This window comes from Papaver somniferum, unplaced genomic scaffold, assembly GCF_003573695.1.
Source record: "Papaver somniferum cultivar HN1 unplaced genomic scaffold, ASM357369v1 unplaced-scaffold_102, whole genome shotgun sequence".
Lineage (NCBI taxonomy): Eukaryota > Viridiplantae > Streptophyta > Magnoliopsida > Ranunculales > Papaveraceae > Papaver > Papaver somniferum.
Genome location: NW_020619048.1, coordinates 162,267 through 178,363, shown reverse-complemented (window position 1 = coordinate 178,363; position 16,097 = coordinate 162,267). Strand labels below are relative to the sequence as shown.

The following is a 16,097-nucleotide window of genomic DNA, read 5'->3' as shown; positions in this document are numbered from 1 at the left end:
CGGTACTAATAGAGCTTCTCAATCCCAAAGAAGTCTTTAAACTGAACAGTCGTAAGAGATTTCGCCTAATTAGGTTACTTTCCTCTCCGAAGAGGCGGTTCCACCAGTAACAACACAACTAGGTAGTTTTGCTGGCTCTGAGGATTAGTTTGCTAGAAATGCAAACTTTGGTATTTATAGACCAAGGAAGTTTGGACACAAGGAATTTCCAAAAACGAAAATATTCTCAAGATATGCAATATATTCCAGACTCGGTTTCCATAATTCCTGGAAATGCTTTGTCCAAACACTGACCGAAAATCTCTTAAAAAATCTCCAATTAGTAAATGCACATTACCAATTTTCATTTTCCAAAAATAAAATTAAAAACCTTAATTAAAAGATTCTCAACTTATTTTTTCGATCCGGGATTTTTCCTTTATCTATTAAGCAATATCTTTGAACAATAAAAGATAAGCGTTACTGCACATGTTCAAAGTATGTTGACATCTTTACTTTGTAAGTCCTCTTTCATACATACAATCTTGGAATCGAGTTTCCACACTTCCAAACCAGTTTAGAATTGGTTCATCTGACTTCCAAGAACTATGTGATTGATTAAGAACACTCAATCACAAATCATGGGTTTAGCGGTTCTACCAAAACAAGTTTCGGTTCTACCTCCACGTGAGTATTGTGCATAGTCACACTAGCTTTCCAAAAATTCGGTTAACTAGGTACTAGGATCGGTTCCCCACATATATATGGTAACTAATTGTATTTGCTTCACATGTCCATAGGGTCGGTTCCCCTTTCACTAAAAACGTGTTGCACATGTTCATAGGATCGGTTCCCCCATCTTCTAAAAAAGTGTTGCACCTCTTACAAGGATCGATTCCCCTCTTGTGATCGGTTGCACATTTTCATAAGATCGGTTCCCCTTTGCCTAGAGTTGGTCATACCAATAACACTAAATCGAACATACCATCTCAGGTGATTACTTAAGATCTGTTTCACTAATAAAAGTCATACCAATAAAAAAGTCAGGCCTTGTGGATAGTTTTACCAAGAACATAAGCAAGTCATGAGCGGTTATACTAATCACACATATTGGTAGTTCAAAAGACATGCAATGAATAACAATACCAATAAGCCTAGCGATTTCCCTTTCGATTCATGAAACAAGTTCATGAATTTACTTCCTTTGAACTAATGTAAAACATTGTTTCCTAGGATGAAATCTTCACCTTATACCCATACATAATCACAATAGCATTCAAATGATTATGTCGATGTCTTATATACGAAGTTCAAAAGATAAGCATTATACTTCGTATTGTATTCCTTAATACTATGTCTAACTAGAGTGTAATCATTCATTCTTCGCAGTTATGTTTTCAATATGCACGACTTGAAAGATACGTTAGGGAATGAAACAGTTCAAGTCAAATATCACTAACCTCAAGTGGAAGGATGATGTTGTCGTTGTAGCTCCTTACTTCTTCAAGTCTTCGCGATACTTGTAATGTCTCATATCCTAATACTTTAAATCTAACCTATACGAATTTGACACTTGTACATAATCAAGCGACTCCTTAAATGAGTTTTGGTTCACTAAAATATGACAGCCAAACTTGACATACCAACTCTTGGTGGGTTCAACCGAGGTATTCTCTAACACTTCTTTTAATCTTACCAATCGAAGATAAATCTCAAGAAAATCTTAGAAAAGATAATACTCAATCACGATAGTATAAGTAAGATCAGAACACGCAACTACAGAGAAAATAGTTGGGTCTGGCTTCACAATCTCAATGAAGTTTTCAAGTCGTTAACCTACGGGGTTTTGGAGTAAACCTAAGGTTAAAGGAGAATCGACTCTAGTCGCAACTAGTATCACACAGGAGGTGTGGGGATTAGGTTTCCCAATTGCTAGAGTTATCCCTTATATAGTCTTTAAATCAGGGTTTGATAGCTTTGGAACAAATCAATCAATATTCACCATTAGATGAAACCTGATCTAAGAGCCAAGCTAAGTTTGCTTGAAACCAAATAAATATATCCCCACCGCTAGATGGACTTAGCTTGTTACACACAAATGAAATGTACCTTCATTTAGATATGGGTAACCGTACCTAAATGTGTACACTAGGTTGTCTCAACAATAGTTAACCGAAGTTAGCCATATGAACACTTTCATATCAACCTTATTCATCTTAATCACAACTAGTTAAAATGACTCGAATGAAACTAGTTATAGAGTGTTTCTATTGTTATATTCTCATAGAAGTATACAAGAACACAACTGAAACAAAATTGGTGTGGTTCACTCGAATCAATTCATGAACATTATAGCCACGGTTTGCAAAAGATTGCATTACTTATTATATAAATGTACTTATTCATGGTACGTACAACCGATTATAGAACATAACCTACTCAAGTATGCAAACGGGTACGCATACTTAAGTAGGCGTACTTGGACTGTGTCTAACAGTATGCGAACGGGTACGCATACTATCACACATCCAAAACAACAGTTGAATTAGTACGCGTATGGGTACGCATACAACAGTTCCCGGACTTCAGCTGAGTTTGCCAGTACGCGTACGGGTACGCATACCAAGGCTCCCGGACTTTACCTGACCTCGCCAGTACGGGTACGTGTATGCATACTAAACCAGTCTTGGATCAACATATATGCAAGTAGGCATACTATGTTTATAATCCAATTATGGTTAAGTGTTCTAAACTCTATTTCAAACTATTAGCATCAAAGCAATTTTCAAGTTATTGAAATAATCAATACCAAACATTCCATGTCTACATCAAATGACTGTCTCACACAAATCATGTAAGATGTTACCAGGCGATTTTCACATGATCGTCTTTTGACTTTCGTCAAGAATATAAGATGAACTTGGTTAAAGCGAAAGCTTATACCAACACATATTTATCGAAATATGTAAGCGAATTAAACTCAGCTCGAAATATCAAATGTGTATAATCGAATAGTATATAGCTATATGACTTTTGTCTCAATATAGAGATAGAGTAGAAATATACTTTCCAAGTGATAGATGAGTTTCAGTCTCCACATACTTTTTATTGATGAAGTTCCACAAGCTCTTCTTAGTAGTTCTTTGTCTTCAATTAATGAATATCTTGAAGTCTAAAGCTCAACTACGCAATCTATATATCCTAGTCCGGAACATAGCTTAAGTAGACTAGAAATCAAGACTTATAGTTTTGATCACTAAACTTAAAAAATAAGATTGAGATAGAAACACTTGCGAGTTTGACCAAGCAGTCCTCTAACACTTGGTTTACTCTAACAGTGATAAAATTGTAAGTTAAATGTTTTAATAAATTTGGTTTGAATTGAATTAGGTCTCATCAGCTAAGGAGTTGTTGAAGAAAGTTAGATGCAAACAAACGACATCAGTGGCTGAGCAATAAGGTTTCTGCAACGAATTGGCATCGAAGAAAAGGGCAATAAAAAGAACCCGCCAAGAACCCGGAGGTGTTGATGACAATGAAATCGAAATTGGAGGACAATGAGGATATAGAACTACCAAAAGAGGTCGTGGAAGTGGTCGTGGAGGAGGTCATCAATGAAATGATAATGTTTACTTAGCACACTTTAATGTCTTGAATGCTAGTTTTTTTTTAAGACTTTATTTTTTATTTTCATTTTTGATGTTAGTTATGACTCTGATGTTTGGGATGTTAGTTTATTATGGTATTGAGTAGACTTTAACTGAGATTATCATCCTCTTATTGGTGTTATTTATGAGTGACAGGGTAAGGTTCGGCAGACTCGTAATTCATGTTTTGAGCCGAACCTGGCAGTTATTTCATACATTGCAACTTCACAGGTTCGATTAACCCGTAATTAAGATTATAGGCCGAACATCAAAACATTATCAACTGAACTTTCTAGGTTTTGTATGCGGAGCATAAGTAAAACTATTACCAACCATCCCGAAATAATGAGCCAAGCAATCAAAAGTCTCCACTATCAAAAACCCACAAATCGGCATTTGCATCCAATGGTATCTTGTGATGACGGAAACCCATGTAAACGTTGTTCGAATGCAATGTACTCTGATACCACCCTTCGTCTCCTCTTGGACCCCCTCTCATCATTGCCTTCTAGAAGTTCTTGTTTCGGCGCAATGTTTGTAACAAGTGATTCCTTATATACAAGATTTCGTCTCCTTGCCACTCTGATTCTTCGCCTCTTGAAAAGGTCTTAGTTGTTCCGTCGTGACATGATAACTCTAATTTGCATCCTCTTCAACATCGTTCATGGTTATAATGTAGTCACGAATAATTTCATGTATTTCCTCTATGTAATTGTCATATATCATATTAGTAGGGTGCAAGTACTTACCATCCTTATCCTTTTTAGGTCCTTTCATTTTTCCCACCGCATATATGGTCTTTTTTCCTTCGTCTTGATTTGTTTCCCCATTTCTTGTGAAGCAAACATCTTCCTTTTGAGTTTAACGTCCCTCGGGGTATCATTTTGGTTACTTGTTTCGCCCTTATCTTTACTCGGACGACCACTTTTCTTTGAAACGTTAACTTCTCCCAACTTTATCAATTTCTCAATTTCCATCTTTTCCGATTTGTAATTGCATCATGATACTCAACTCCAGATGGATCTCTTTTGTTATCCAATAACTTGTTTTTTTCTCTCTCCTTTTTTCGTGTGAATTTGTTACTTTTTTTACCTTTCCCTTAACCCTTTTCCGGTTCCAAAAGACCCTCCTCGGTGAAAGGATAGAGGATTGTTCTCAAGTTGTGGTAAATGATTTTCTTTTGACCCCGGTATGCACTTCGGTGCTTCTCAGCTAATCTTTTCCCGTAAGGAATATCCCAAATATGTTCATCGAAATCATCAGTGGGGAGAGGTTCAAAACTCAATTGCTTCCAAAAACAAGCAATATGATCAAAAGGTGTAATACCATCCACATACCGAGCTATTTAGTGGCGACACAGAAATCCCATGGATTCTTTCATTTTACAAACACATACTTCATGAGGTTCATTCGCGTTCCAAGATTTCATTAACTTTACTTCAAGCATAATTTTGTCAATACACAAATGGGATACCCGGTGAGTTAATCCTCTTAGCCAAGGATCGCCCCATGGTTTTATGCTTGAACAATGAACAATATTCAAATTCCGATTTAATTCGTACGATATCCATTTTGAAATACTCTTCCATTTACTCAAACACTGTCACAAACGAGTCAACTCGCCCAAAAAGGTTCTTCTTCAATCGATGATGAGCAGACTCTACCGTACTTGTAGCTTGGTTGTAGAAATGTTTGTATTGGATTGTATAACAAGCCACAAACCTTTCTTTGTGAGGATCCAAATATTCGGTAAGAAAATAGGAAATGACACTTGGATACTCGGTGCCCCAATGCGCAATAAGTTCCTCAAGTATTACATGATAATCATCTTCCGTGATTGACCACGTCAAACCCCCTCATTCACGTGCGAAACAAGCCCACAACCTTTCATTCTCATCATAATCCTTCATAAATTTTATCCTTTTTTTTTTCTCGTATTACATCCGGTAGTGACTTAATATCCTCTAGGTCTTTCATCTTAAGCGGTTGAATTATTGGTTGACATTTTTTCCTAATGTTGTTCCCTATATAAAAAGTACAAAGAAAATTATGGGCGTCCGGAAATACCTTATGAATAGCATACATCAAAGCGGATTCTTGGTCGGTTATAATCACCTTAGGAAGAGCATCCTCCTGAAACATTAACTTACATTGCTTTAATTCCCAAACATAACTTTCTTTCAAATCGTCTCTTAAAAAACAAAAGGCCACGGTGAATAGTGCCTTAGTTGAGGTATGCCCAGCTATGTTCAACAACGGCATCTCATATTTATTTGTCTTGTAGGTGAAATACATTAATTATAAGCACTTGCGCAAAACATTGAGTTAATTTAACGCAATCCGGGTGAGCAAGAAATAGATGTGTGACTTTGACGAACTCATCCAATTTCTTTTGGACCATGTAGTTGTTATTCTCCGCCAACCACATCAACTGTTGCATCACTTCCCTACCTTGCAATTCTTTCTTCCTCAAAGTACTTTTAGCGATATAGATATTTTGTAGAGTGGATTTTTTTTAGGGTCATCCGCCTTCAACTTGCTTAGGATTTTAATCGGTGGCAAATTTGCTTTATACATTTTACCTATTTCCAAGTATTCATGGTTTTTGATCCTTGCGACTCTTGCATGTACGAGACAATCAAGTGCACGTGGGTGGTTATGATGACAATCCATTTTTTTATTCATAGTCCAATGTTTTTCATCTTCATTCTCTTCTGTATAGTTAAAAACGATCTTGAAAGGGCATTCTCTTTTCTTCGTCTTGGTCTTGTTCTTTCTACCCGTCTTCCCAACATACATGGAACCCTTTTTATGCTTATCAATGTCTTTGCCTCTTCTCTCACAAACCATTTCAATCCGGTTCTATCGGCTTTGTTGCCCGGTCACTAGCACGCAATTTATTAGCGATCCATGTTCATAAGCCCAAGTATTTGCTTCCGCTTTACTTCCCCAGCTCTACAGGTATACAAGGTCACATATATACTTTGTAAATGTTTGGGATATATACTTTTAACATATAAGGTAAAACATATCACTCAATTTGTTACCTACAAAGTCATTCTGGAAGTGATCTCGATTATCTTCGAAAATAGTGTTAACGCCCGAAGGTTGATCGTGCATTGGTTGAGGTTCAACAATCACGATTTACAAGAATACGGCGTGGTTAGATAACTCAAACAAAGAAACTTACTAAAGGTTCGGCTAATTCGAAAATTTGAAACCAGAGCCGAACCTGGAAAATTCTCAAGTAAAGCAAGGTTCGGCTAATTCGAAAATTTGAAACAAAAGCCGAACCTTAAGCTTTCAGAAGTTCGGCCAGTAATCTGGATGTACACTTACACCACAGTGTTCGGCTGACATAATATGAGCCACATTACACTGTAACTGGAAAAAACACACAAGAAAACAATAGGTTTGGCTATCCAATGAAAGAGAACGAACAAGCCGAACGTTCTTCCAGCGCAAAGTTCGGCTCTTATATTTCAGCCGAACCCAATACTGAACTTCGAAAAAGTTTGTAAAAATTCAATTTTTTGGAGAATTAAAGCTGAAAAAAGGAGATTAGATGTTGTATACGAGTATACCTGTGTATTATTAGCAGAAGGTTCTTCATTAATGTATTCGTCCTCTGGATTTGGCTCATAATAAAAACCATCACCTTGAGTATTAGGTTGAGGTTGAGTTAAAGTTTGAGCAAAATCATTCTCATAATCCAAAAAATTGGCCAAATCCGGATCATTGTTGTAGTTGATGTGTATTATATCATCTTTACGAGATGAAGATTCTCCCGGATCATCCATTTTTTGAATCACAAAAATCTCCCAAATCTCAAAAACCCTAGTTTTTCTTTTTCACTTCTTCTTCCTATCTCAAAAACCCCACTCTCACTCAAAAATAAGATTGTTTCAATTAATATAACACTCACAACTTAACTTAGTCAATCATTAACATTATTAATTAATCATTATTATTAAAACTAATCATAATTATTAACACTAATTGAATAAGGGTAGTTATGTCATTATCAAAAAGGATAGATAAGGGTTGATGGTGTTTTTTATTTAGTGATCCTATTTTGGCATTATTCAGTATGCCTCAAGAAAATTCAGTATGCCTCAACACAGGTTTCAATTTTAATGGCCTTTGGTGTTTGGTCGGATTTATCCTATCGTCTTGTTTGAAGCTAGAATCAAGTACTCATGGTTGCTAATAGGAGGTATCAGTTTAGTGGAATTTTGGTGGGAATGTACCAAAATCCATATAAAACAAACTAGAAAGCGTTTTATCCGATAAACAGGCACCCCCTGTTAGTACCGTTGCAGGTACTCATCAAAATCTGTTGTCTATTATAGGTTCTACACATTCTCCCACTGTCATCTCTCTCTTTAATTCCATGTATCCATTTCCAGAAAAAAATGATAATATTGGTTATCAGTCTAAATCTTTTTTAGTTTTCTTCTAATTGGCTCCTTTCAAAAATAACCCATCGATCATATTTGTATACAAACTCTATTCGCTCATTCACAAAAACTAACGGCTAACAACAAAAAAATATACATCTCAAGGAAAAGCTGTATTACAATCTGTTTTGGTAATTGCTGATTCCACACCAACAACAGCTACTTGACCATCATAAGAATGACAATCCATGAATGAGATTTTATTTGTCTAATGAATCTGCTGAAAATTTACTTTCTTTTCGTAACAGCCATGTCTTTTAAAGTAATCTGCTGAAATTTCCATTACCCCGGTAGCGTTTCAACATGGCATATTTTCTTCATAAAGATGAAGATTTGATAACCTCAATGTAGGAATAGCAGAAAGAGGCGTTGTTTTCCTTAAAACAATCCCAAACGTGTCTTTATAATCAAGTTTAGTTCCCTCAGGTAATTTCCAATCGAATGAATGCAGAAGAGAAGCCAGGACATATATTACCATTCTTTCGGCTAGATTAATTCCTACACAGACTCTCCTCCCAGATCCAAATGGAATATAATCAAAATTGTTACCTCTGTAATCATATTTCTTAAGAGGGTCATCATCACTTCCTAAGAACCTCTCTGGCTGAAATCGTAATGGATCAGTCCATGCTTCTGGGTCTCTGTGAATTGCCCATGCGCTGACAAAAATTCTGGAACCCTTAGGAACCGTATATCCACCAACTATGGAAGATGCAATAGAACAATGTGGAACCAGTAATGGTGCTCCAGGATGCAACCTTAATGTCTCTTTCACCACTGCATTCAAGTAATGCAACTTACTCATGTGAGATTCTTCTACCACATTGTGAATGCCTATCACTTGGTCTAACTCCTCCTGAGCCCTTCTTATAACTTCTGGATTATGCATCATCTCAGTCATCGCCCACTCTACCGTAGTGATTGAAGTGTCAGCCCCAGCTGCAACAACATCCTGTTTACATATTATCATCATATATTAGATAATTCCATCTTAAATCAGGTAAAGAGAATACCATACCACTCAAAGCTTGAAATTAAGGGTTAAACTAGGTCAGAACTCGGGCGCAAAAGTGAACCTTATGACTGTTAAGTTGATAAGATATATTTTCCGTTCTAAATGCGCCATAACGAAAAAAAAAAACTAAGCAACTCTTTTATCCAATAATTTAGTAAAGTTAAAAATGATAGCTAAAAGAAGAAGAATATATACCAGGAGCAAGGCCTTAAGCTGGATAATAGTTATTCGTGTTTTAGAATCCTGCTTCTCCATGAGCTCCAAAAGAAACTGTAAGAAATCCTTGCCACTTTTCTCTCTGTGTTCATTATTCTCCTTATCTAATTTCAAGTGTTGATCAATGACGGAATGAAATATCTGATCCATCTCCCGTACAAGCTTGTTTGCCTCCTTATCAAATCCTTGTAAATCGAATCTTGCAAGAATTGGAAAAAAATCTGAAATATTGGGTTTGAGAACCAGCTCATTCATCCCAGTCACTATCCGCTGGAACTCTATCCCAACATTAATCCTTTCCTCCCCATGAATTGTAGCACCCCATAACATGCTCAATACCACGTTAAGGATTGTTACAAACACTTGTTCACCAACATTTATAGGTGTATTGATCATACCATACACATCCTTCACCATTCGTCTAACCTCTTTTCGACGCAAAGCATAACAAGAATCAAGACTTGTGTTACTCAATAGTTCTTGGTTGCATATTTTTCGAAGTTTTCGCCATTCTTGATCACTGTGACCCCATATAATATCACTCCACCCATAGGTCAAAGCTAACAATGCTACTGGTCTATCCCTACCAGCAAAGTTAACATCTTGATCTCTAAGAATTTCCTTTGCTAGTGAAGAAGAACTCACCACAATTACACACTTCCTGCCAAACTGAAGTTTGATAATCGGTCCATATATTTTGGATAACTTTTCGAAGTATACATGGAGATTAGGTTCTAACGAAAGAAGGTTTCCGATCAAGGGTAACCCTCTAGGACCCGGTGGAAGTCGCAATTCCCTTCCGTTCCTCCTTTGGGACTTAACAATTACTACATAAACACAAGTGATTAGAACCACAACCACCACAGAGACGTACACTCCCATGACTTTATTCTCACCATCTGCGATGTCGTCAACCCACCGCCCCCATCGAAAACCAGCTGAAAGTTGTGAAATCATTTGTACTAAAACTGCAGAATATCAACAAAAGCCTAAACAAATTTGGATTGAAAACTAATACACCACCTTATATTTACAGGACAGAGCATCAAAAAGGAGTGACATAAGACCAGCCGGAGAACCTTAATGCTTTTAGATTGAAGGGGTTTTTCAGGAAAAGTAAATTCCTTCCAGAATGGAACTAGTGATCATTGACATACTATCAAAAGAAGCCAAAGAGTATAATGAGTAAAGGACAAGTACTTGGGTAAGCTTCAAATCCTAATTTTATATCCTAAAAATCTATCAATAAAATTGAAACCAAGTATTTTCTTAACCTGAGTGAGCCTACAAGGAGATAAGGTTTAATAAATAGGGAGGGAATACAATATCCACTTGTGCCAGCTTATCTGAAATACCTACCACAAGTGTTAACACTCCGTCTCCTTTTTTTATTTTTATTTTTTGTTTAGCCATTCACCGAAAAAGGAGATCAAGATTGATTATAGTTGCTGGAATTTTTCATGCAATTCACCAACGTTACCCCACATCTGATAGAATCAGAGGTTTTCTCGACCACAGATATTTGTCTTTACCGTCACCGGCAAAAACCACCTAGAGATTCTTTTGTATTCAACCCATTTATCTTAAATTGATGGATTGAAGAACTTTCCGACCAACAACTAAGAGCAAATCCTTATTTCTGGTGGATATTTCAAAACCACACCTAGCTAGCAGAATCCTAGATGCTTTTAAGCTGAGGATAGTTTCTCTGCTACCCCCAGAAGGACAGAATTAGAATAACGTAATGATGAGACTCTATACTGATACGGGGAATTGTAAAATCAGTGGAGGAAGAAATTATAGTGTGAACCTTAACTGAGTAAACTTTAGAAATAAAATAAATAAATGAAAACATGAATATATGCAGTTCAAAAACGAAAGAGATTTAGCATGAATGCATTGAATCTAATAGAGGTTAAAATTCAATGACAATAGAAGTTGATCTCATGAGGTCGTCCGGAATTAAGTTGCCCGGCCCCAGTTATAATAGGGAATATAAATTCATTTTACTTAATGGCAACCAAATTCATTTTCATGAAAAAAAAAGACGTAGCAACCAAAATATCTGGTAGTGCACCTGCAAATTAGGTTGCGTGACCGATCGCGACCAAAATTCGGGCTCTGGCCAATATTTGACCAATATATTATCAATGACCAAACATTAAAAAGATGCAACTCTGAGAGTTCACACTGACATAATCTTCACTTTTCCATGGAAAGAAAAGAGTTCTAGCTTTGAAAGAAAATCATATCATCACAAAATTAAAATAAAGCACACCTAAGATCACAATGGAAATGGTTCCAGAAATGATTTTTGTCGTCATACCATTCTCCTGTTCTGCGAGAGTCTAGACAATGCTAGCTTTTAGACAAGTTTCAGCAGCGTCTGTGACTATGTTTATTCTAACACTACTTTTCTAAGGTAGACTTCCTAAAACCAGAGCTATGAAAACTCATCAAGGAAAACACTTGATGTGTAACTATTTGTTGTTAGACTCACTCAATGTAAGAAAACAAAAACAAAGTAGCAAAGCAGAAAATTTCATTAATTGCATACGATTTTGCAGTACTATTAACAATACAAAACAAAGCCTAGACCTAACACATAGACTTGCATCATGGCAACCAAATTAGCTGTAAAGTGAGTAAAAAAGAAAATTTTAAACTCACAATGACTGGATGTCAGGGCAGAAAATCCCGCAAGACACAATTCTTGGTTGGGTAAAGTTCCCCCCCTGCTAGTCTCTGTGAGGGGGCCACATGGCTGTGTCTTGTGGGATTTTTCACGAACCGAACTGTTGGGTTTTATGAAGCTTTCAAGTCATAAAGCACAACATCATCTCCTTTAGGCCCTAAGTAGAATTAAGGAGTTTTTACACAACTATGTGTGCGCACCTCTGTACATATGCAGCTGATACAGGGTGTTCATAATTGGATGCGCTGAGGGTCTTTCTTTATACTTAAATCGAAGGTTGATTATTTATCCGAACGATTTCAAGCAAAAAGATCAAATTATCCAAATTTCTAAAGCTTTTAAGTTAAGCTAGCAGCTACAATCAGAAGCAAGATGGCTCTGTTTAGCCCTTTAAGTTGCTACAAATGAGACTCACAAACATGATGGATTTAAAGATGGATCAGAATAACCTAATCTGAGTCACCCTCTGAACTAAAAGTACCAGTGCAAGCCCAAATATTGCAAACAAATTCAGACAAAGCTAGCCAAGGAATTGAACTTTAACTAATTGAACAGACAAAGAAACAGACAAACAAAGAAGTCCTGATAAATTTTAACAATGTAAAAGATAAATAACCTTTCTCGAATTTAACGGTTTCTCTAACTGCAATATCAGAACTGACTTGGTTTTATGCTTAAAAATTGAAACATTGCCAAAATGTGCTCAATGAGATTTAAAACTACAAATTTGTAAAAAAAAAAAGAAAAAGAAAAAGCCTCTAAAGGCTTTCACAGGTATACATAAAAATAATCCTGCAAAGAAGCAAATAACATACCTCTCAATGCTGTCATTCAGAAAAACCTTGAAATCTTCTTTATGCAAAATCTGTTCTTGTTGTACCTACAAGCATATACTAATTTATCAACTCTAAAAAGTTGAAGATATTGATAAACTTGAAATTGCAAGTTGCAAAAACAAGAAAGCAATCAAATAGTCACAAATTAAGGATGTTGAATGAATGTCCCCATAAATCTTCCATGTAATATTGTAATGCGAGTATGTCAGAAAATTTATTGGATTCATTTTCATTACACAAACGAGATAGCAACTTGATTATAATGTAACAGCATTAACAATTTTGGGTGAAACTTTGTCTTCGTCAACAGATATTATATCATAAGTAAGGTAATAACTCATAATCTAACTCTGAATATTTCAGTCTTTCCAGGTCGACTATACATTAGACAGGCAAGCTGTGTTCTGCTAGGCAAATGAAACCTATATTCCACGAACTATAATGCGTTGAACCTCCAGGGAAACAATGATAAAGGATGACTGGGGAGTATAAATGAAATGCTCAAAATATGCCTGGAATTTAATGAAACTTTAGATGTTATCTGCCTTGACATATTGAACACAAACAAATTAACAAACTTCTTACATGCTGCTGTTGATTTGAATACATTTGGTATTTTTATATCTAGGTAAGTTCCATTAAACGAAGGGTGAATGGTCGTATTGATAATTGATAATTACAAAACATCATGGATACAAATAGTAGCTTCATGGATTCAAAAACCATGCCATGCCATGCCTTCTTTGGTATGATACTATGCAAACAACATCATATGCGCACTACATACAGACCCAAAATGCAAACGATGAAAATACCACTAATAAGCTCAAGGATAGGTATTTACCGAGTGAAGCTGGGATCAACGTCAGGAGTAAAATCAGCAATATAGATCCACATGAGTATTTACCATACAAATTTCAGGATCAACTTTTCCAGCAATGTAGAGCAATAGCAGAAGAAATTAACATCAGTAGCCAGGCACAAATTACTTTCTTTAGACGCCATAACCACAAAAAGTTTCTTCCCAGTTGGATTCTTAGCCATCTCGGCTCTTTCTAAATACAATACCCAAACCAAAGATCCTTTGAAAAAACCTTCAGTGGATTTTATAAGTAGTATAATTTTGATTTTTTCTACGCTTAGTCTTGGGAATTCTTTTACAGGAAAGTGGCTAGCAGAATTGAAGTACGGAACACCACGAACAGGACCATAAGTAGCTACCAAATCATCGATAATATGAAAATCACAAAAGCCAGATCTTCTGACGAGAAAAATCAAACACATGTGATAAATTCGGTATACTTATCATAAAACTTCTTCAGCTCATTTTGGTGACTCTTCTGCTTCTTCATCAACAACTATTACATTGCAATCATCGATAGAAAATCCAACTCCATGGAAATAAATTTAAGTCCCTTCCAGACAGCATCCGAAGATGCAACTTTTAGAATAGCACATCCATAAGTTTTCTCTTGAGTTTTGCCTCAACTAAGTTCTTGAGATTCCATGACTAAAATTTCTGTTTGCCGATGAATGATCTGTTCTTCTCTCTGTACCTATGAGGAAATTCTTTCATTTTAACCTTTTTAAACTATGCTGAACTTAAACTTGCAATCAAAGATCAGAAAATTAAGGATCTATTCAGATACTGAATCACACACAAGTGAGTAATTCGATATATGTACGAACTGTAAATGAGCCAATCCATGATAACTTAACCAACTTTTAATAATGATGAAACAGCATAAACCAACTTGGGTGAGTTTGCATCTCCTTCGCCAACAGATACCAACTGAAACCAAAAGGAGGAAACTTCCATTCCTTCCAGATTCACCTTGTACTACACATTCCAACCCTTATACTCAATGCCCATTTCCATGATTTCCTTCCCAATACGACTACCTACCTCACCAGAAACCGGAACCACATATAAATGACCCCAATACACTTCAGACGAATCAATCTTTTCCAGCATAAACCACTTCTTGCTGTCCTTTACAAGCCTGCGGAAAACATCCCCAGTCACTTATCAATCAGTATAATGTAAAATTTGTAATACGGTGATTCTAATGGACCAAATGCAAAACTAACATTAGAGATGAAAGTAAACCCATCTTTGTTTTCTCCACCGGCAAGATTCTGCAATCTTTGGTGGATGGATTTTAAACGACACACTTAGAACCCCAATTCCTAATTCTACAATTACAAAGTTACAATCTGTATAAATTTGTGTTTTTTTGACCTCTCATTCACAAAAGTGAGGGTTTTTAAAAATGGACAGAACTATTGATATCTCCATCAAAAAAGACATAACCGTGGTGTTATCAAGCTAGTATCATGAAGGAAATATTTGACACCCATCGTTTTGATACTGATTTCAATACAAGCAGAGATTTTAATGGTAATTGCATCAAAATCAACAGTCAGACATCGACATTAGAACCTAAAATTGATAATGATGACAAGTAACTAGGATCATTAGAATATTTTACCTTGTTCTCCTTCATTTTTTATTTTCCTCTGAAATGAAAACTGAAATATTGAAGCTCAGTTCTGTATCTGAAGCTGAAAAGAAAACCCTGAGATTTATTGTAAAACATAATAAACCCAATGATCACGCAATAATAAACCCAATGATCACGCAATTCTTCAGGAATAGTCTTCTTCACTGATCTGTGGTGAACCCTAGAAGAAACTTTGAGCATCTGTGATAAACCCTAGAAGAGAATAAAGGAACCCCATATTGCAATTTTTATGCAGCAGCCAGCAGGAGATGTTACAGCTTCATTTCCATACCTGGGGCCTTTGGGCTCTTTTATTGCCACAGTCAATGAGCCCAGCGGGTATGGTCCAGTGCCAGGCCTATTAAAACAACAGTCGTGTGGGCTTCCGAGGAGCCGGAGAAATTGTTGGAAGTAAAAACTACAGCCACACCCATTTTTAAGATTTTGGACACTGTGAAACCCACCGACAAAAAAGTTCAGGGATGCACTCAATTTGGGCGGAAAAATTGCTCCCAAACCCATAGTTTATAAAATTAGGTTTCTTCACGATTTGTTCTTCAATTTATTTTCTTCTTCTTCACTACCGCAATTTCTTTATGCGTCTGAACTTTTAATTTTAGTTTCCACAATCCAAAACTATAGATTTGGAATCAAATCGAGAAATTGTTGGAATCATACTGAGATTTAAAAAAAAATCGTGAAGAACTTTTATTGCCATCGATAAAGAGATTGAGGAGTATCCGGA

At 36.2% G+C, this 16,097-nt stretch overlaps 1 protein-coding gene across 2 annotated transcripts; it reads right to left on the bottom strand.

Annotated features, from left to right (window-relative positions):
- Positions 1–8,096: 8,096 nt before the first annotated feature.
- LOC113327515 (cytochrome P450 76C4-like) lies at positions 8,097–15,591 on the bottom strand. Of its 2 annotated transcripts, none has more exons than XM_026574701.1 (5): positions 15,341–15,591; positions 13,693–14,851; positions 12,828–12,892; positions 9,297–10,285; positions 8,097–9,038 (listed from the first exon to the last, which is right to left on the bottom strand). In XM_026574701.1, the coding sequence occupies exons 3-5, from the start codon at positions 12,841–12,843 to the stop codon at positions 8,385–8,387; spliced, it is 1,659 nt and encodes a 552-aa protein (XP_026430486.1). In that variant the 5' UTR covers positions 12,844–12,892; positions 13,693–14,851; positions 15,341–15,591; the 3' UTR covers positions 8,097–8,384. The 2 variants fall into 2 exon arrangements, with proteins under 2 accessions (XP_026430486.1, XP_026430487.1); XM_026574702.1 differs by having other exon boundaries at positions 9,297–10,255; positions 15,341–15,590.
- Positions 15,592–16,097: the final 506 nt, after the last annotated feature.

Coding starts and splice junctions, on each gene's coding strand:
- LOC113327515 (XM_026574701.1), bottom strand. Junction 9,039..9,296: donor AGCTTAAGGCCTTGCTCCTG/GTATATATTCTT, acceptor ATATGTAAACAG/GATGTTGTTGCAGCTGGGGC.